The sequence below is a fragment of the Nyctereutes procyonoides genome, unplaced genomic scaffold (assembly GCF_905146905.1).
Source record: "Nyctereutes procyonoides isolate TBG_1078 unplaced genomic scaffold, NYPRO_anot_genome, whole genome shotgun sequence".
NCBI lineage: Eukaryota > Metazoa > Chordata > Mammalia > Carnivora > Canidae > Nyctereutes > Nyctereutes procyonoides.
In genome coordinates this window covers 14,202,685-14,224,950 of record NW_026575130.1, presented here as the reverse complement: position 1 = coordinate 14,224,950, position 22,266 = coordinate 14,202,685, and the positions used below count along the sequence as shown (strand labels likewise).

Here is a 22,266-nt window from a genome sequence, read left to right as displayed (position 1 = left end):
TCTTTTCTTGACAAAATAAAAAGTTGGCAAACCTATGCTGATTTTCTCAATTAAAAAAAACTATTGGTAAAATCTAAAAGCCACTAGATCACTAGCTTGTGGGGTCAAGAGACAGCAAGAAAAATGAAAATTTAAGAAGATAACTTATGAAGCAAGGTCTTGGATGACGAGCTTCAGAACACAGAGTGCAGAAGACTTGGAGGGCAGGGCAGATGCTAATTATAGGAGGAATTACAGCCACATTTAGAGATGCTGGTGAGGAGAACTTATCTCTTAACTAAAATTCAGGGTCCCTGAAGCTCAAAATAAGCCTAGTAGTAACAATCAGAATGCTTAATAAATAAGTAATGTAAAATAGTGACAATTTGGAGGAATGGAAAAAATAAATAAATCCAGGAATGGCCAGACTAGAAAAACAAGAGATGGTTTCAACACATATCTTGATAAAGTCAAAGAATAAGTTTAGTAGGAATAAGGGAGTAGAAGATAAACAGATAAACAAGGTTGTAGTCAGAAGGTAGTATTTCTAAATTTAAGATCTCAAGATGATGACGATACTGTTGATAATAACCATTCATTACACACACGAAAACAATTATATCTAGTCATAACAACCATTAATACCAGCATATTACAGAGGAGAAGCTGAGGCTCTAACAAATTTTCAATAAAACTCTTTTCAATAGTTCTTAACAAGATAATTCTAAAATTCATACAGAGTTACCTATAACTGGTATTCCCAAGATAATTTTGAATATGTGCATATTAACTGTTGTTAATATCCTCCTGGGTATTAACACTACTATAATGCTGTAGCAATTATGATAGTGTCACAGATGTCATACAGATTGACCAATGGAAAAGAAAAACTACCCACTGATGTGTGGAAACCTGATTTGATATCAGTGACATAAAACAAAAGTTAAACTATTCAATAAATGCTTTTAGAACAATTAATTGTACATACATAAATAATATAAATTTAGATCTCTATCTCATGCACAAAAGCAGGTTGATTAAAAACAATTATGAAGAATAAAAGTTTTAAACTTTTAATAAAATGATAGTTAAAAATCTTATTTGGGGTAGGAAAGGATTTCTTAAACAAGATCTCCAGGGTACAAAATATAATGGAAAAGATAAATCTGATTCCATTAAGACTAAATTTCAGTGTAAGAAAAGACACCATAAACAAAGGTCAAAGAAAAGTCTTAGACTGGAAGAAGACAGGCAACCAATATAGCCAATAATTTATAATTTATTATTTTCCAGAAAACATAAATCAATGAGAAGGGTGAATGAAGCATTAGCAAAATGGGCACAGATGCAGAGATGTCCGGAAGGCATTTGGGATTTGCAGTACAAGGGAAGTCTGGGCTGGAAATAGAGATCTGGGCTACATCAATTTATTGATCACATCTGAATTTATGGGATTAGATAAGTTTATAGAAGGAAACTTGTAAAGAAATTAGAGAGTTGGGGGCCATCTGGGTGGCCCAGTGGGTTAAGAGTCTGCCTTTGGCTCAGGTCATGACCTCAGGGTCCTGGGATGGAGCCCCCCCCATATTAGGCTCCTTGCTCCACCAAGAGCCTGCCTCTCCCTCTCCCCTCTGCCTGCCGCTCCCCCTACGTGTGTTCTCTGATACATACATACATACATAAAGAAATTAGAGACATGGACCTAGCTAGGACACAAAGGAGGCAGAGGATTTACTGATTCTCGTTCAAATTCTTAACACTAAATAACTCTTTTAACTTTATTCACATATTATTTTGTCTGGCCTTTTCTGACCATAAAGGACATTTATGTCTTTTAAAGACTGCATCTAGGGCAGCCCAGGTGGCTCAGCAGTTTAGCGCCGCCTTTGGCCCAGGGTCCCACGTCCGGCTCCCTGCATGGAGCCTGCTTCTCCCTCTGCCTGTGTCTCTGCCTCTCTCTCTCTCGGTGTCTCTCATGAATAAATAAAATCTTAAAAAAAAAAATAAAGATGGCATCTAAATATAAGAAATAAACACTAATAAAACCAGATGTTGTCGGACACCATGTCAGAAAGTGGTTAGATAAACCTGTCACTACTGTGTAGGATATTATGTTCAGCCCCTCTATTTCATGTACTGCCAAGAATGTGGGAATGAAATGCATTTATTTATTTATTTATTTATTATTTATTTATTTATTTATTTGATAGTCACACAGAGAGAGAGATAGAGAGAGACAGAGAGAGAGAGAGAGAGAGAGAGAGAGAGGGGCAGAGACACAGGCAGAGGGAGAAGCAGGCTCCATGCACCGGGAGCCCGACGTGGTATTTGATCCCGGGTCTCCAGGATCGCGCCCTGGGGCCAAAGGCAGGCGCCAAACCGCTGCGCCACCCAGGGATCCCTGAAATGCATATTAAAAAATATGACTGAAACAAGATTTAAATTTTAAAGTAAAAGGAATCTAAAAATATATTCCCTATAACATAGTAAGAATTTTATTGGTGGGGTTATTAACTATCTCCTTGTATACATTTATGTAGTTCATGCAATGCATCTTCTCTGAATTTTAAGATGAGAGGAAGAAAGGAAGAGAAAGATCTGTAGATCACAGACTTCCACTCACTACATTTCTTCTACTTGGAAAGAGCAAACCTGCTATGCACATAAACTGCTCAGGGAAGATAGTCACAAAAGAACTGCATACTATGGGACGCCTAGGTAGCTCAGCTGTTGAGTGTCTGCCTTTGGCCCAGGGCGTGATCCTGCGGTCTTGGGATCGAGTCCCGCATCGGACTTCCTGCAGGGAGCCTGCTTCTTCCGCTGCCAATATCTCTCTCGCTGTGTCTCTCATGGATAAATAAAATCTTAAAAAAAAAAAAAACAAAAAACTGTGTACTGTATATAAGTCCTTTTATATGAGTTCAAGAACATGCAAAGCAAGACACAATAGTAGTGTTGGTGGTGGTAGGGGTACATGGTTGGAAGGGGCACAAAGCTCTCTTGAGTGTTGGATAGATTCTGTATATACTGATCTGTGGTCACATCAAATTGTACCTTTGGCACCTGAACATTTTACAATACTGAATCTCTTAACTGAAGTATTTACTTTTTAATTCCTTTAAAGAAAAACCTTCGAAGTCTAAAGAATCTCACTCAACACACTTTGTTTTGCCCTTGTCAAGGCTACGCGGCCTGTAATTAAGAAACAAATATTTAAGGGCTGTAATTTGCCTCACTCTCAAGGCACCTCTATTTCTTTCTTCTTTTTTTTTTGTATATTTTTTATTGGAGTTTGATTTGCCAACATATAGTATAACACCCAGTGCTCATCCTGTCAAGTGCCCCCTTCAGTGCCTGTCACCCAGTCACCGCAACCCCCTGCCCACATCCCCTTCCACCACCCCCTTGTTCGTTTCCCAGAGTTAGGAGTCTCTCATGTTCTGTCACCCTCTCTGATTTTTCTCACTCATTTTCTCTCCTTTCCCTTATGATCCCTTTCACTATTTCCTATATTCCTCGTATGAGTGAAACCATACAATCTTTGTCCTCCTCCGATCGACTTACTTCACTCAGCATAATACCCTACAGTTCTATCCATGTTGAAGCAAATGGTGGGTATTTGTCATTTCTGAAGGCTGAGTAATATTCCATTGTATACATAGACCACATCTTCTTTATCCATTCATCTTTCGATGGACACTGAGGCTCCTTCCACAGATTGGTTATTGTGGACATTGCTGCTGTAAACATTGGGTGCAGGTGTCCTGCTGTTTCACCGCATCTGTATCTTTGGGGTAAATCCCCAGTAGTGCAATTGCTGAGTCAAAGGGCAGTTCCGTTTTTAACTCTTTGAGGAACCTCCACAGTTTTCTAGAGTGGCTGCACCAGTTCACATTCCCACCAACAGTGCAAGAGGGTTCCCCTTTCTCCACATCCTCTCCAATATTTGTTTCCTATCTTGTTAATTTTCCCCATTCTCACTGGTGTGAGGTGGTATCTCATTGAGGTTTTGATGTGCATTTCCCTGATGGCAAGTGATGCGGAGCATTTTCTCATGTGCTTGTTGGCCATGTGTATGTCTTGTCACCCCTATTTCAATTATTCCCCAAGGGTACTTCTACATCTTGATCAAAAGAGATTAAAGATAACCCCTAAAAAGAACAATCTGGAGGACAAATATGTCTGAGAATATGAATATTCATAATAAACAAGCTTCAAGGTCCTTCTTTCACCAAACCAAAAGTAAGCTCCCAAAAGGAAACTGAAAGGAAATCCTAAGGTAAACCTTTTGATCATCACTTTGTATATACCCTTCTATGTTGTTCTAGTTCATGAGCCTGTACCTAAACATCCTCACTGAATTTCCATTGTAACTGTATTTGAACAGGGCAAAGTGAGTGAAAATTAGTATATCTAGATTTCAACTAACTCTCATACTGATGGTTATCTTTTTTAAGTGAAAAGCCATCACATACTCGAGTCCAGAGAACAAGTTTTGAAAAATGCCTTCCCTTTCTCACTTTAAAATGAAAAAATACCAAGGAAAAGTTAAAGAAGAAAACGTACTTAATACAATCGTCTGTTCTACTAAGTCACACAAAATGAAATACTGCACCAGGAGCAGTTCGTTGGAATTACAGGTTATTGGTCAGGTGGAGTTCAGAACCGTAAGGAGGCACGGAATGAAGTCAGCAAACCACATACACAACATGCAGTCAGCAAATGCATTACTTCGGATATTTCACTTCAGTAAAAATAGGAAAGTCACGTCAAGAAAGACGCTGCAAGGAAATGAAGCTGTCTCCCTTTTTCAATTTTTAAAAAAATATTTAGAAACATAATTAAACGTAATGATCTTCACGGATACTTGAGCTTGTAGCAGAAATCCTGCAACATAAAAGTCACCTGAAGCTTTTATATTGTTTTACCACCTTCCTAGTTTTAGTTAACTGAAAAAAGAAAAAAGGTCTGCAGAAGGAACTGCAAGTATCTGAAGAAGGACTATCACGGGTCATATCTAAGAGGCAAAAACAAAACAAACAAAACCCTCAGGGTTGTAGAAAACTGCCGAGCGGCTAGCTTTAAGCAGTTCGTCGCTTAGGTATTTTTTCTTTCTTTTTTTTTTTTTTTTTTTAAAAAAAAACCTGTCTTGTAGGGGTGAGGGGACCGAGACAGGCACCGCGGGGAAGAAGGGGAGGGTGCTCTCAGAAGTGTGCAGTCCTGGGGCCAAGGCGCCCAAACCGGTTCCGGGAAGAAGGGGCCGAGACCAGACTAGGCCCAAGGGAAAAGCGACTCCAGGAGAAACTCACTTTTGAAAGGCACTTTCCGGTTACAGAGCACCCTCACATGCTTTATCTCATCGGACACGGTATCCTTTCTGCCGGCCTCCGGGGTCCACAGCTGTAAGAGGCCCAACGTGCAAGCAGAACCCCCTCCACATCCAGAGTCCGCGCAGGGCCTCGCTCCTCGGCCCTTCCCGTCGCTCCGCGCCTCGCGGCCGCGCGCTCCCCCTCGGCGGCGGCGCACGCACGTCACTCGCCCGCCGCCAATCGGCGCCCAGCAGGTCAACCACTCCTCCGGGGGCCCCCGGCGCCGCCCCCTCCTGCCCCTCCTGCCCGCCGCGGGACCCAGGCCGCGGCGCCCGCCCCCGCTTCCCGTCTGGGCGCAGGCGCGGGAGGAGCTGAGGCGCGAGGCGGGAGGGGAGTGGACGCTGCTGGCAAGGATGGTGCTGGAGAGCGTGGCCCGCATCGTGAAGGTGCAGCTCCCGGCGTATCTAAAGCGGCTCCCTGTGCCCGAGAGCATTACCGGGTTCGCCCGGCTCACAGGTAACCCCCGCCTCCAGCGAGTCCCCATCCTTGCAGGTTTCCCCAGGTGGGAGCCGGGGGTGGTCTTAACATCCCCCGGGCCGAGGGGCGGGGCGGGGCTGGGCGAGCGGCGCGTTACCCCGTGACCCCGCGCGCGGAGGGCGGGGGCGCGCGCAGGCGCAGGCGCAGGCGCAGGCGCAGGCGCAGGCGCAGGCGCAGGCGCAGGCGCAGGCGCAGGCGCAGCCGCCGCGGGGCGCGCGGGAGTCCACCTCTGGTCCTCGCGTTAGCGGCTCTTCCGTGTCTTTCCGTGACGGAAGACGGGGTGCGGGCCGCGACCTCTCATGTCTCGTCGCTCGCCGCAGTGTGCTTGTTTATGCTAGAGTAGGATAAGTCATCGTTATCGGAGGGGCTGTGAATCAGACGTCCCGAGCTCTCGGCGGGGTTTGACCCATCGCGTGTGAGTGTGTGTGTGGGGGGGAGAGAAACGCAGACACGCACGCCGTAGTGAGCTGTCTGGCAGTCTTGTTCGGTGACCGCGTCGGAGAGTGACCTCCGTTCCCGTAGGGAAGGCTTGCACTGCCCCGGAGGCATTTGAGGTCAACTCCCTGACTGTGGGCCTAGCGGTGGTTAAGGTAACTTGAGGTAACGGGAGTTCGCCAGAGAGCCTTCGGGGGCTAGTAGTACGATTTGATGAATATATGTGACATTCTGTATTTAACAGCCCTCCTTTACAAACACACACACACACAAAAACAAAACAAAACAAAACAAAAAACCCCACAAAGAACCCACAACTCAGGATTTCATATCTAAAGGACGAAAATTTTCTTTTCATTAAATGTGGTCAACACTTGGAAGATGATGTTGGGTTTTGAGTGTTGTGTGAGTGGGATATTTGTTTTTTTGTTTTGTTTTGAGTGGGGTATTTGTAAACCTGATTGAGACTGATTAGGATGGTGAGGCGGGGGGGGGGGGGGGAACCATATCGATTCGGCAAACTTTGAACTCCTCTGTCCTGAATGTCAGGGAATGAAGCATGAATTTAAGATAATTTTGAGATAAATAGGGTTGCTTAGCCTGGAGCAGTGTGGAGTTCCATGATAGCTGACATAAAACACAGCTTTTGGAAGGCTTACTGGTGGAAGAAGAAGAAATATTATTTTCTGTAGACCAAAAGACAGAACTAGGACCAAATTAGTGAAGATTATTTAGAGATGGATTTCAGCTCCAACACACAGTAAGGCTTCTGTTTGGTGGTTTTGTTTTTTTAAATATATATATGTATATATATATACACACACACACACACACACATATATATATTTTTTAAAGGCAGAGTCAGATAGTAGATTTCAATGAGATGAACTAGATGACATTCCAAATCTAGAGATTCTTTGAATTATGGCTTGGTAGGAAGCATGTCATTGAATAGAAAGCATGGTAACTGAATAATTGACATTAAAAGAAACATCTAAACAGAAGCAGCATAAAAAAGTAACATAAAATGAAAATGTTTCAAGTTAAGTATTTATAAACATCAAAATCTTTTGATCCTATTGTAACAGATTTTCTGCAGTTAAATAAAAATTTGATGTTTTTTTCCTCTTTATCATTGCTTTTGCTTTAGTGCTTTACATATTTTAATGTGTTCCTCATCTTTTTTCTAACAACTACATAATCCTATTTTAGATGAACGTCATTGTAGGCCTAACCATCCCCCTGCAGTTGGAAATTTGCAATGTTTGTATATATATGTATCTTATTCACACTGTTCAGTGGTAAGTAGCCTTGAACCAATTGTTAGGAGTTTTTTTCCTCCTTTGAATTACGCACTTGAATGTATTCACCAAAACGATACCACCTGGCAATAGGAGCTCAAAAGAATGTGATCATTTTGTGACATTTGTTCCCATTTGCTAACTTATATTAATAATTTGCCCAAATTAACTGACAAGTTTTTAAAGTCAAGTCAAGAAAGAAGTCGTCTTACTCCCACCCCAGCCCAGTGAAACCTGAATTATGCGTTGATTCTAATGGTGGCTGGTTTTATGTTAAATTCAGTTTTCTGTAAATAAGAGTGTAGTTGGAACAGATAGAAGGTATGTCTATGATTTCGTGACTAGATTTTTAGAACCTTTTTTTTCTTGATTTCTACTGTCAACAAATATTTAATTCCCATTAAAGACATTAAGGAAACTCAATCTAAACCTTTTCTCCCTTAATTCAATAATATATAGTAACTTCCTCTTCAAAGCTGTTAAATATTTAAACTGAGGACTGATTCTCAGAACTAGTGACAACTCTGATAAATGTCTTAAAAATATATATTTAAGTTCCATTAGGTGTGTCACTCTATTTCTCATTGTATTGTTTATTTGCTAGGAAGTATTAGCATGTTTGTAATAACTGCTGTATGAAAAAATGGACAATGACAATATAACAGTTGAAGAATCTGTTTTGGAGTACTGTGGAAGAAAATTTCTACCAACCAATTTCCACTCTGAGTCTTCCCTTCAGAGTAGATTGTAATAGCTAATTACATTTACTTCTAGAATCCATACTTAGACACTTGTTGAAACAAAAACCTGGAAGATAACTTTTCAGCAATTGTTTAAAATGTCTAGGACACCAAAAGTGTTCTCATTTTTTATTTGTGAAAATTAGAACAGTTATAGCTTACATTATTATTGCCTGTTTTTTCTTCCCTATTTAGATCTAGCGGTTTTTTGTAAAGTAATTGGCCCTCTCACGATGACTCTGCATTCTTAGTAAACACTTGGAGATCCTTAATCACTTTACAGTATTTACAGACAGTCCTTATCTATTAGAAACAACTTAATCTATTTTTGTTTAGGTCACATGTTTAACAGTGAGTCTTTTAAGATAAATTTCTGTGATTCCACACTTTTGAAGTATAGTCTATTCCAATAATTTGACCTTTAACAAAGCTTTCCCTGTTGTGTAAACTTTTAAAATAGAACAACAAAATCTTCCTATTCAAAAGTCAGAAACAGTTTACTTGTAGTTTTAAAAGCTTGCTATGGAACTTTAAATATAATAGCTCTTCCCTCCTTGACCCTGGTTGCTTCTTTGAAACATAAGGGTTTTGCTCCTAAAGATAAAGTAGTGAATCCGAAGATGATCAATATTTTTTCTAGAGTAACACAGACGCATCAGAGCTGACAGGATTAAAGGCATTAGCTCTGTTTATCCAGAAAGGGCAAATTTTGAATGAAGAATTTAGAAGTGGAACAGGGTTGAAAACCTATATCCATAAGAAAACTTCTGCAAGCATGTTCATACCTGCTTTATTTATAATAGCCCCAAAGTGGAAGCAACCAAAATATCTACCAACAGGAGAGTGGATAAAAAAAATTGTAGTATATTCATTGTGAAATATGGGTTGGCAATAAAAAGAGATAAATTACTGATCCACAGATGAATCTCAAAAACTTTATGTTGAGTGAAAAAGCTTTGGTTATAAATATCAGTGGTGGGAGAATAGACTAGAAAGGGACAGGAGAATACTTTCTTGGGTGATGGGAGTATTTTGCATGTTTTTACATTTTCACTTGAGGCTACTGGTGTATATTTAATTGTCACAACTCAGAGCTAAACACTTAAGTTCTGTTTATTTTATTGTATGTAAAATGTACCAGATTTTTTTTTGAAAGAAATGGAACAAAAGGTGAGTTTTCTCAGTAGGGATGTATAAGAAATTAAGTTCAAACCCAGAAAGCTGCATTTATTAATATGTAAATAATAGAGACTATTTCTTTTCTTTTTTTAATAGAGACTATTTCTAAAAGATCAAAGATTTTTATTTTAAACTGTTTTTGTGAATTTGGTGAAATAGTTACATAGTTCCTATAAGTTATAAAAGTTTTTTCCCCTTTTCCTAAACCAACCATATATAAAAGTCAGTGTAATTAAAGAATTAAAGATTATACTAGCCTTTGTGGAGAACAGTTTAAGTGGTAATAGCAAAACCATCCATTGGAAATATTTTACTTTCTCTTTTTACAATTCAGAAATAGAAATCATTTCTGTATCTTACCTGGAAATGATACACATGAAAATATGTTATTACCAGGAACCAAGTTCCCAATATTATTTTTATGGTATCATTATATGCCAGCTTTTGAGAAGGCAAAAAAGACTACCCTAGTTTCTTAGGATAGAACTCCTCTTTGAGATCCATGTGTGTCTATATGTACTTTTTACAAATGTCTTTATCATAGTATTTGTTTATATATCTTGGTCAGGAGTAAGTGTGATAGGTAGCTATTTGAATCTGCCCTGTCTTAAGATGAATTCCATTTCTCTGAGGAGATACTTTTAACAATGTCTGAACTTTCAAAAAATTTATGTTAAAATTGCTTGCTACTCAGGTTGTTTTGAAATGTTCTTTTCTATGTAGATTTTGTTTCTCTGGTGGTACTGGTTCTTTCACTCTACCTTCTTAGTCTGTTTATCTTAACAGTGGGAAGTAGAATATTACAAAACACATTTAGAACCCTGCGTGGTATTTTAGTTTTAATGTGGTCTGATTTTTTATTTTAACTTAGAAAAGTTAGGTGTTTTTAAAAAAATGGAAGTAGGAACACTTCACTGATAGAGGAAGAAGGTCTTTCTGAAGTGAAAAATTTGAAATAAAGGAAAAATTTAAGGAAATTCAAGCCTTTTACATTCAAATGAATAAGCAAAATGCTGCCTAACTAACTGGGTGCCTTTTTAGTTGAGGTCAGCCAGTTCCCTGTACTTGACTTAATTACAGCCCAAAATATCTACCCCCCCCCAAACCTTGATCTCTCACACTGTTATCTTCTACTCCTGGCTTGTCTATTTCATAATTTTTCATAGATGCACCTTCCTGCCCTAAATGAAACAAAGCTGTCCCTGAGGAAGGCACTTCCCCTGCCGGTAGCTCTCTCAGTGGTATCTTTTCTCTTTTTCCTTGTCTTTCTGGGATGAGGAAGCAGGGGGAGTTGGCATCTTTTAGGATCTGCAGAGCAGCCTCTACACTGGTCTATTTCACTCTGTCTTAAAGAAAGCTGTGACTTGTGAAATCCAGCAGTATCTCTAATTTTTTTGCTGGTAACTGTTGGCCTTTAGTTTCTCCCTTACACTCTTTAAGGATGTCAACACCTCATATTTTTCCTTTCTTCTACAACACAACACTGGTCTTTTCCTGCTTAAAACTGCTCTTCTTACGTTCTGTTTTGGTTTGTTTTTAGATTACAGACCAGTATCTCCATCCATCCAGATAATGAAACCAGAAATCTGGGAATCATGAAGGAGCCTCACTTCCACCATTTACCTGATGCTCTATACTTGATCACTCACCCAATCCTGTTGATTTTACTACCTAAGTTAGTGGTTCTTAAGTTTTAAGGCAATGAAGATTGATCACTTTGTTCCCAGTGAAAGCTTCAGACTATCTCCTCTAGGGATGCCTGGGTGGCTCAGCAGTTGAGCATCTGCCTTTGGCTCAGGGCGTGATCCTGGAGTCCCGGGATCAAGTCCCACATCAGGCTCCCCGCATGGAGCCTGCTTCTCCCTCTGCCTGTGTCTCTGCCTCTCTCTCTCTCTAGACTATCTTCTCTTCAGGCAGTTTTAGGGGATACATTTGTCCTCTTTAATGGCCGCTGCCTTAGTTTAAGTTTCCATTATTTGGCGGGGGCGGGGGGGGGATTATTTCAGTGGATTTCTAACCGATTGTCTTGCATCTTGTCCTCCAACTAGTGGCCCTTTCTGCTCTTCCCTCTGTCTCTCTACCAGTCCATCTTCCATCTGATACCATAATTCCATCTGATTTCATAAATGAAGTTTTCCATTTATATTAGTATTCAGATATATCAATAGTTCCCTTTTATGTACCAAATAGATTTTACTTACCTGTTAATTTTTATCATCTGGGACCTTACCACCTCTACAATTCCTCTCCTATTTCATCATTCCAACAGTATTGTGGTGCTTACTTCCTTAAACTTTTCATGCACCTCATATCTCTGTGCTTTTGCCTATCCTGTTTCTTCTGTGTGAAATGTAGTCCCTCCTCCCATAAGCCTGTGGACTCCTATACTCTTACTCATCTTTCAGAAACCTGGTTAGGTGCCAAATCCTCTAGTCTGCTCATCCCTGCGGAGTTAATCATGTCTTTTTCTGTGTTGCTTATTTATAATTACACAGATTATACAGTACTGTAATCCTTTTTTATAGAACTGGTATTCCATACTAGATGAAAAGCTTCTTTGGAGTGGAACTGTCTCTTGTAATTTTTGTATCTTCACCTGTCATATCACCTAATCTGTCTGTGGGGTTTTATATTTCCTGAGGGTGCTTAAAGTTTTTTTCTTAGTTTAAACAGAATTTTTTTTAATAAATTTATTTTTTATTGGTGTTCAATTTACCAACATACAGAATAACTCTCAGTGCTCATCCCGTCAAGTACCCCCCTCAGTGCCCATCACCCATTCACCCCCACCCCCCGCCCTCCTCCCTTTCCACCACCCCTAGTTCGTTTCCCAGAGTTAGGACTCTTTATGTTCTGTCTCCCTTTCTGATATTTCCCACACATTTCTTCTCCCTTCCCTTATATTCCCTTTCACTATTATTTATATTCCCCAAATGAATGAGACCATATAATGTTTGTCCTTCTCCGATTGACTTACTTCACTCATCATCATACCCTCCAGTTCCATCCACGTTGAAGCAAATGGTGGGTATTTGTCGTTTCTAATGGCTGAGTAATATTCCATTGTATACATAAACCACATCTTCTTTATCCATTCATCTTTCGATGGACACCGAGGCTCCTTCCACAGTTTGGCTATTGTGGACATTGCTGCTAGAAACATCGGGGTGCAGGTGTCCCGGCGTTTCATTGCATCTGTATCTTTGGGGTAAATCCCCAACAGTGCAATTGCTGGGTCATAGGGCAGGTCTATTTTTAACTCTTTGAGGAACCTCCACACAGTTTTCCAGAGTGGCTGTACCAGTTCACATTCCCACCAACAGTGTAAGAGGGTTCCCTTTTCTCTGCATCCTCTCCAACATTTGTGGTTTCCTGCCTTGTTAAGTCTCCCCATTCTCACTGGTGTGAGGTGGTATCTCATTGTGGTTTTGATTTGGATTTCCCTGATGGCAAGTGATGCAGAGCATTTTCTCATGTGCATGTTGGCCATGTCTATGTCTTCCTCTGTGAGGTTTCTCTTCATGTCTTTTGCCCATTTCATGATTGGATTGTTTGTTTCTTTGGTGTTGAGTTTAATAAGTTCTTTATAGATTATGGAAACTAGCCCTTTATCTGATACGTCATTTGCAAATATCTTCTCCCATTCTGTAGGTTGTCTTTGAGTTTTGTTGACTGTATCCTTTGCTGTGCAAAAGCTTCTTATCTTGATGAAGTCCCAATAGTTATTTTTGCTTTTGTTTCTTTTGCCTTCGTGGATGTATCTTGCAAGAAGTTACTGTGGCCAAGTTCAAAAAGGGTGTTGCCTGTGTTCTCCTCTAGGATTTTGATGGAATCTTGTCTCACATTTAGATCTTTCATCCATTTTGAGTTTATCTTTGTGTATGGTGAAAGAGAGTGGTCTAGTTTCATTCTTCTGCATGTGGATGTCCAATTTTCCCAGCACCATTTATTGAAGAGACTGTCTTTCTTCCAGTGTTTTCTCCCTTATCGAATATTAGTTGACCATAAAGTTCAGGGTCCACTTCTGGGTTCTCTATTCTGTTCCATTGATCTATGTGTCTGTTTTTGTGCCAGTACCACACTGTCTTGATGACCACAGCTTTGTAGTACAACCTGAAATCTGGCATTGTGATGCCCCCAGCTATGGTTTTCTTTTTTAAAATTCCCCTGGCTATTCGGGGTCTTTTCTGATTCCACACAAATCTTAAAATAATTTGTTCTAACTCTCTGAAGAAAGTCCATGGTATTTTGATAGGGATTGCATTAAATGTGTAAATTGCCCTGGGTAACATTGACATTTTCACAATATTAATTCTGCCAATCCATGAGCATGGAATATTTTTCCATCTCTTTGTGTCTTCCTCAATTTCTTTCAGAAGTGTTCTATAGTTTTTAGGGTATAGATCGTTTACCTCTTTGGTTAGGTTTATTCCTAGGTATCTTATGCTTTTGGGTGCATTTAAATAGAATTCTTACCTGTTAACTTACACTGTTATCATTTGTAAGCCTTGAACAAAGGCAAATATATGCATATCTAACAGGAGTCACTTTGAATATCAGTTTAATGAGCACAGACTCACTTCAGTTAAAATTCATTGAAGTCTTGGTTTGTGTAAGTCTCTGTTAGAGGATAGTGGGTGAGGAGACAGATATTTACATAACTAGTTTTGGGGCAGAATGCATTAGTAGCTTCCTTTCCCAGTGCTCAATAGTTTTTACAGAGTGGTTTCCAACTTCATTCATTCATTCCTCCCAGCAGTTCTATGAAATTGGAAGTTTCTTTACATGTACTCCTCCTTGTGCTTCGAAAGTTCTTTTCTCAAGTCTTTTGGAGCCCTTAGCTTTTCTTTCTTTTAGATCTTGGCTTAAAGATATTTTTTTCCTTCCTGTCTCCCTTTCTTAAAGTTACAGTCAGCCTACTGCTTTGCCTCTAGGATAGTCTTTATTTTCTTATATCATCTTGTTTGTTTTCTTCATAGCTCTTATTATAGTCTAAAACATTCCTGCTTATTTGTTTACTTGTTTGTGGTTATCTTCTCTAAAATATATACCCTATGAGAACAGGGACCTTATCCATCAGCCTGGATCCCCAGCACCTAGTGCAATATTTAGGATGTTGTGAGTATTTATGAGTAAATGATGTTGTTCCTGTTGTACAGACCAAAGAAACCTGATTCCGAGTATATGAGAATCTGGATTTATACAACAGCTAAACTATGAATTAGTTATGTATTGAAATCCTGCTCTTGTGCCAGGCACTGTACTGAGTACTGGGTACATAGAGACAAATAAGAAAGCTGCTACACTTGCGTTACCACATTGTCTCGACATCATGGCTTATTATATAGTAAAAAATTAAAACCAGATGGTTTAAGAATAGCAAAGAGATCAGTTTTCTTAATTCAGTAATATCTATTAAGTACTTAAATTGGTGAGAGAACTCAGGGGCTTATAAAAAGAGCAAACTTTTTAGAATGGTGGAAATACCCTGTATCTTGCTTTAGGTGGTGTTTATAAGTCTATATAGTTCAAAAACTCATCAAATTTAATACTTACCTCAAAGCTCAACAGGCTGAACTGTAATTATGACTCAATATAGAATAAAATAAATTGAACCAAGCAGTATTTGAGAATACAGTGGTGACCAAGACAAATAAGACCTTTGCTTTTATAGATCCTAGATTGTGATTGTGGGGACAAAATGGATGGATGTAGCCATTAAAATTCATGTTTCCAAATGATACTAAGAACTTGGGAAATGTCCCTGATAATAAAGTTAAAGGACTGTGTATACAACATGGTCTTAGTTTTGGTTTTTAAATATTTAAAACATATATATTTATAGAGCAAAAAAAAAAAAAAAGTAAAATGTTACCAACTCTTGACTGATAAGATTAAAAGTTTTTTTATACTTTTCTAAATTTTGTAAAAAAAATTCTATTTTTGATAATCCTAAGCATTAAAAAATATATACTGTACAAAACATACATTATACCTAACAGTTAGGAGGTAATAGTTTTCCCTTCATAGTATCTAAAGTATCTGTAATAGCTCAGCATATATCATACAGGTTCATAAGAGATAGCTGTTCTTAAAATTTTTTGTAAATTTGTTTGATTTTTCTGTATTCCATACTTGTTCATTAAAAATCAACCTTAATAAATATATTTAAAGTGATTTAATTAAGCTTCATAGGCTGTATTATTTTTTTATAAAGCTTTTCTATACTTAAATTGAAGTTTATCACTTTCAAAAAGTAAATTGCACTCAGACTGTTGTATCAATTATTACTTTGTTATAGGAGATAATAGTATTTTTTATGACCATATTACCACAGAGTAATGTTTTACCAAGGAATTATGTCCAATGAACATTTCCTGAGGTAGATTTTTTAAAGTATTAATGCCTTTTATTCCCTGAGATTTGTGGGTTCAGACAGGAAATGTTAAACTTAGGAATCTAAGTGAAGGTTTTCAACTTTAAATTCCTATTTATTTACTTTTTGACTTTGACTCATTTAACCTTTCATGATTTTTAAACTTTGTAATATAGAATAATACTTAAAGTTACTCTACATTTAATAAATATTTATTGAATAACTACTACAAAATATTTTACTAGGTGTTGGGGTCAATAGCAATGTCACACATTCATTGCCTGATCTAGAAGATAAGTGTAAGTCAATAGTCATAGTACTCTGTGGTGATTGAGAATGGGACTGACGTTTATGCTCGGCATTCATTTATTTAAGTCATTCATAAAACACCTTGGAGGTATCTACTTTGCTCTAGGGAGAGTGATATGTAGCTCCTTTTCTTATAGGCTTATGAGTCAAATTTATAAGCAGATGACAGTAGAGTGATAAACAAGGACAAAGGGCTTGGAAGTAAAAGTGATCGATTTTGCTTTGTTATATCAGGGAAGGGTTTTGGAGAAAGCAGTATTTGACCCTAATCTTAAAGGGTGTACACAAATTAATCCAATAGAATAGAGGTAGAAAGACAGAAGGAATACCTTTGCAAAGAACACTGGAAGGCAGCTACTAGGTGGTAGCTTTGGGTGCCTTCAGGTACGTTAAGAGATGGGTGCTGAAGCTGTCAAAGCAGCTATGCCATACTACAGAGAAGTTACTTTATTGAAGTAATGGTCTGTAGCAGTGCCATCCAAAAAACATGATGGAAGTGTTCTCTGGGCTGTCAGATATGGTAGCCACTAGTCATATGTCGCTGTTGAGCTGGTGATATGTGACTAGTTTGTCTTAGAAATTCAATTTTGAATTTTAAAAGTAAATAGCTGTATATGTGTATTAATCATGTTTTTTTATTTTCTATATTTTATGGTGCTTTGACACTTTGGGGCCAAGAAGAACCTGCACCTTCCCAGGAGTAGCTAATTCCTAGAGATAATAAACAACTTGCCTTGTGAACTCACCTTTCATATGCAAACCAACCGTCACCTTTATGTTACTCTCACGTACCACGCCTGTATTTCTCCTGCCCTAATCACCAGGGCTAAGTACTAGACAATTGCAGACTATCCCTATAGCCCAGAGCCCACAGAAATTATTCCTTTGCCTTTTTGATGGAAACCACAGTAAAGATTTGTGCTGGTTCTTTCCTCTTACCTTCCTCCTGACCAAAGCTGGTACTTCCCTCTGTGGTCCTGTGTGGCATGGTGTACCCCCTCTTCGGAATTACAAACAATAAACTTTACTTTCAACTCAGTTGTCTCGTCTGTCATCTTACCATACTTGTTTAAAACAAAATCCGAGGTACAAATCAAAGCAGTGTGGCTAGTGGCTCCTATATTGGACAACTGATCCATAGGCAGACCCCCTTCTCCCGGAGAAACAGTTCATTTCCAGAACTTTAGTTCATTAAAAGAATCTATACGAAGTATCTCCACTTCGATTATGAGAATAGAACAGCCAACATGACAAAGTCCTTGTCCTTACAGAGCTTCATTCTGGCAACTAACATTGTCATATTCCCAAAGATTTCAACTATATACTGTTATCAAGTTAAGTTTGCAAGCAGTTGCTACCAACTTCCCTAATCTAGTAATAAATGTTATCATTTATTATGTATCTTCTCTGTGCTAGGCACTCTTGCAGGTTCTATACATGGAGTATATAAATAGGTTGTTTCATTTAGACCTAATAACAAACCTTTGGCTTGGTGTTGTATCAAAAATAGTTTCATTTTGGGGGGATCCCTGGGTGGCTCAGAGGTTTAAGCGCCTGCCTCATGCCCAGGGTGTGGTCCTGGGGTCCCGGGATCGAGTCCCACATCGGGCTTCCTGCATTTTGGAAGAGTTTGTATTAAACCAGTCTTTTAATACTTGCATGGTAGAACAATTATCTCTGGGAAGTAGTTTTACCAAGAAAAGAGCAGATAAAATTTTAAATACGGGGATGCCTGCATGGTTCAGTGATTGAGCATCTGCCTTTGCTCAGGTCGGGATCCTGGGATCTGGTATCGAGTCCCACATCAGGCTACCTGTGAGGAGCCTGCTTCTCCCTCTGCCTATGTCTCTGCCTCTCTCTCTCAGTCTGTGTCTCTCATGAATAAATAAATAAATCTTAAAAAAATAAATAACACAGCTTAAAAGAGTTAAATAAAATACAGTTGTACTCTTAGCATAGTCTATTGTTAACATTCATTAGCATGCCTTGGCACATAATCTTTAGTTTTTCTTTTTCTTGACTATGCTATTTCTACATAGTGCTTAGCAAGATATCAGTTAAATACTCAGTGAAGATTGTCAAATGATAACATTTAAGAATAGAAAGGATTCTCTACAGAGCCCCACAGAGTCACAGCACTAGCCAGCATTTACTGACTGCATGCTGAAATGTTTATCTTGGTTTCCTTATGTATTTGTCTTCATAGATATAGGGACCATTTTATTTATTTATTTATATTCCCTAACCCCCCTGAGGCAGTATTTAGTATTCCCGAAGGCATTTAATGAACACTTAGGGAATAAGATGTATGTAATAATGAGAATTTTCAGTGTATGAAAATTTCAGTCTGTTCAGACATTTCTTTCGGAATCCCTATGTCTTACAAAAATGTAAATTAAAGCATTGAAGACATGTTTTATCTGGAATCCTAAATCAATGGTAAAATATTCATTTTTTGATATTCTGTTGTATGATATATTTTTTAAAGATTTTATTTGTTTATGAGAGACAGACAGAGAAAGAGAGGCAGAGACACAGGCAGAGGGAGCAGCAGGGTCCATGCAGGGAGCCCTATGCAGGACTCGATCCCGGGTCTCCAGGATCACGCCCTGGGCTGAAGGTGGCACTCAACCGCTGAGCCACCCAGGCTGCCCTATTTTTATTTTTTAAAGATTTTATTTATTCATAAGAGACACAGAGAGAGAGAGAGAGGCAGAGACACCGGCAGAGGGAGAAGCAGTCTCCATGCAGGGAGCCCGATGTGGGACTTGATCCCAGGTCTCCAGGATGACGCCCCAAGCCGAAGGCAGATGCTCCACCGCGGAGCCACCCTGGCATCCCCTGTTGTATGATTTTAGACATGGCGGAAATGTTTTCTAAACCTGTAAAATATGTCACACATTGAACTTTGTAATGGTGATCATTACTCTTGAAATAAAAACCAAGTTAAATATACTTAGTGTGAAGATAGTAAAATAGGATATTTGACACAGGATCTATTTCTCAAAGTTTTGTGTTCCAGTTTTACAAGTCTTAAGTTAGCCCACAAATAAAACAAAGTGGTCTCAGGTATAGGTAGCTTGATTGTGTTATTTATGCATAGTGTTATGTTATAGATAAGTTAGGTAAGAGATTAACATGAGAAGTAAAGAACAAGTAAAGGATAAATCCAAGGACTACATGTGCTGTTTGAGCTCTATTAAGAGAGTACTGTTAAATCTGTACATGTTCAGTTTCAGAATGGCTTCGGTTACTGCCTTTCCTTGGTGTACTTGCACTACTTGGCTACCTTGCAATTCGTCCATTCCTCCCGAAGAAAAAACAACAGAAGGATAGCTTGATTAATCTTAAAATACAAAAGGAAAATCCCAAAGTGGTGAATGAAATAAACATTGAAGATTTGTGTCTCACTAAAGCAGCTTACTGTAGGTGTTGGCGTTCTAAGACGGTAAGATATATGCTTACACGTATTCTAAAATTGTGCAAAGTTGTTCTTAAGTCCCAGTTTTGAGGTTCTTTGAGATGAATGATTTTTCCGCAGTATTCAGTACTGAAAATTTATATTCCTAAGTTAAAGTTTGCATTTTATGTTGGATACTTACCTACATGAGAAAAGTTACAGCAGTGCAAGGAAAGATAGAAATCTTATGCTTCAAAGCTGATGTCCGCCACTTATAGTGTGACTTTGGTTAGGCAGGTTTCTTAATCTTTAATCTCTGATGTTCAGGGTTTTTTTTTTTTTTATAATATGTCAATATTATACACATTTTTTAGGATGTAGTGAGATGTATGTACAGTACCTCCTTATAAGACGAGCTAATAAATGGCAGCTATAATTATGGATGTTTTTTAATGTGGAAATAAGTATGGAGTGATAAGTATTATAAGTAGCTGGTGAGATTTGTTTTCTAGTACTATGATCATAGGTTATTTGAAGTTTTAAGTATAGTAACGTTCTTCACAACTTTTTTTTTGTAATAAAGTTTTGGAAATAATCTAAGAGTCTGATAATGGGAATGATTATGGTATAATATAAATTATGGGATGTTAGGAAGCTATTACAAATCATGTTTTTAAGACTATTTTAATGACTTGAGAGCATGATGTAGTTATTAAGAAAATCACAGTACAGTTTGATCCCAATTTTGTTTTTAAAAAAGGAATACGCTTAGTAAAATGCATAGGAAAAAATATCTCAAAATCTGGATTATTGTTATCTTTGAGTGAATTTCTAAATATGCATTTTAAATTTTTTCAAAAACTATACAGTATGTGTGAGTTTTATAGTGGGGAAACATGAGATAATATATTTTGGTTCTCCCAAAACTTAATAGCTTACTGTTGTCTAGAAGACTTACAGATGACATGAGGTCAGTTAACACCTATTTTGTATGTTAGATGTGTTACATACTTTATTCTTACAATGAAGTAAGCTACAGAAAAAATTGTTAGTAAAAAAACCATAAAGAAGAGAAAATTCATTTACAGTACTGTATTGTGTTTATTGAAAAAAAATCCACAGTTAAATGGTCCCATACAGTTCAAACCTGTTGTTCAAGGTACAACAGTACATTCTTTTCAAATTTAAATAAGTGAAGAGAGGAGTTCTAATTTGGAGCTCTACAGAGAACAAGAGCTTATTTTGATCGCCCTTTAAACCTGTTTTATTGACTCTTGGAATAATCAAAAATAATCCAAAAAATCTATATCAAATAATAAATTATTTAAAATTATTAAACTTGCTGTGATATTGGAATGTAGTTAGGTTAGATGTAGAATATACATTACTCAGGAAAGCTATCTGATAATTTTTTCTTCAAAGTTATGTACTTCCTTGTAAGAGCATTTCACAAATATTCCTACTTACTGAATCATTTTTAAAATAACACTTGTAATTCTTTTTCCTTTCTAGTTTCCTGCCTGTGATGGTTCACATAATAAACACAATGAATTGACAGGAGATAATGTGGGCCCACTAATACTGAAGAAGAAAGAAGTATAATAGTAATGAATTAGGATTGAATTAAGTTGTGTGCTGTAAAATTCTATAACAATATTTTTTCATTTTTTATGTATAGAAGATCTTTTAAATGGTAGTCTTAATTATTGCTACTGGTTGAGTAATTATTTCTGCCAATTTATTTTCTTCTACACTACTGTTTATATTTGATACTTTGTGTATTCAAACGGTCATTTATATAGAAATTAAATTGTACAACCCTTTCATTCTTACTTCAAAGACAATGTCTTGGTTTTCATTAACTGAGAAGAATCTGTTTTTGGCAGTGGGTCCAAAGCTCTTCCTTTGAATATCAATATTTTTTATGGAATCTACACTTAAATTTTTTCTCCCTACATTAAACATATTATTTTTCAGTCTTCTGTTCTGATCATTTGAAGTGACTTTTCCTCTTTGGCCTTCCACACTCTTCTTTTCAGATCAGTAAGAAAAATATTGCTGTCAAGAATTACTTGAGTTTTCAAAGAGATAAATGCTTTGCTTTATAAACATTATGTCTAATTAAAGTGTGAATATCCCAATTTCAGAAAAGACATGAACTGGATATAGAAAGTTCCAAAAAGGAATAGTTATTTACATTATTAAAAAAATGTGTTTGCTTTACAAAGGCTTGTTTGTGTCTCTTTAGGTGTGTGTTTTGTATATGTATCATGAACTCTTTGACTCAGTGACAGGGTGGGATGGAAGGGGAGGAATACTTATACTAAATTCATGAGCTGCTGCAATTTGAAGGTTAATTAGAAATAAAGTATATCTGAACTCATATTAAAATAATAAATGGTTCAGTGATTCAAAATCATATACATTTTTCTCTTTATAACAGTATAATCCAATAAAATGTAAAATAAAGTATGCTAAATAAACTTATTGGAGAATCTTTAAAACTTGTGTAATTTTTTAGCCGTGGTCTATTTAGTTTTATTGTATGTTACAGTTCTTATATTAATAGCTGTCCTTAAGTCTGTTTATTAAAGGTACATCCTGTCAGTTTACTGTGTCTTTTTTATATACAAAAAAAAAAAAGGTACAGGAGGCAAACATTTAATTCTCCCAATAATAATCAAAGCTAATAGTTACCACA

The 22,266-nt window shown here is 37.7% G+C and overlaps 1 protein-coding gene across 1 annotated transcript; it reads left to right on the top strand.

The window, feature by feature from the left end:
* Positions 1-5,571: 5,571 nt before the first annotated feature.
* On the top strand, positions 5,572-21,541 carry CISD2 (CDGSH iron sulfur domain 2). Its single transcript, XM_055342349.1, has 3 exons — positions 5,572-5,804; positions 19,399-19,613; positions 21,078-21,541. Exons 1-3 carry the CDS (start codon positions 5,702-5,704, stop codon positions 21,165-21,167), a joined length of 408 nt encoding a protein of 135 aa, XP_055198324.1. The 5' UTR covers positions 5,572-5,701; the 3' UTR covers positions 21,168-21,541.
* Positions 21,542-22,266: the final 725 nt, after the last annotated feature.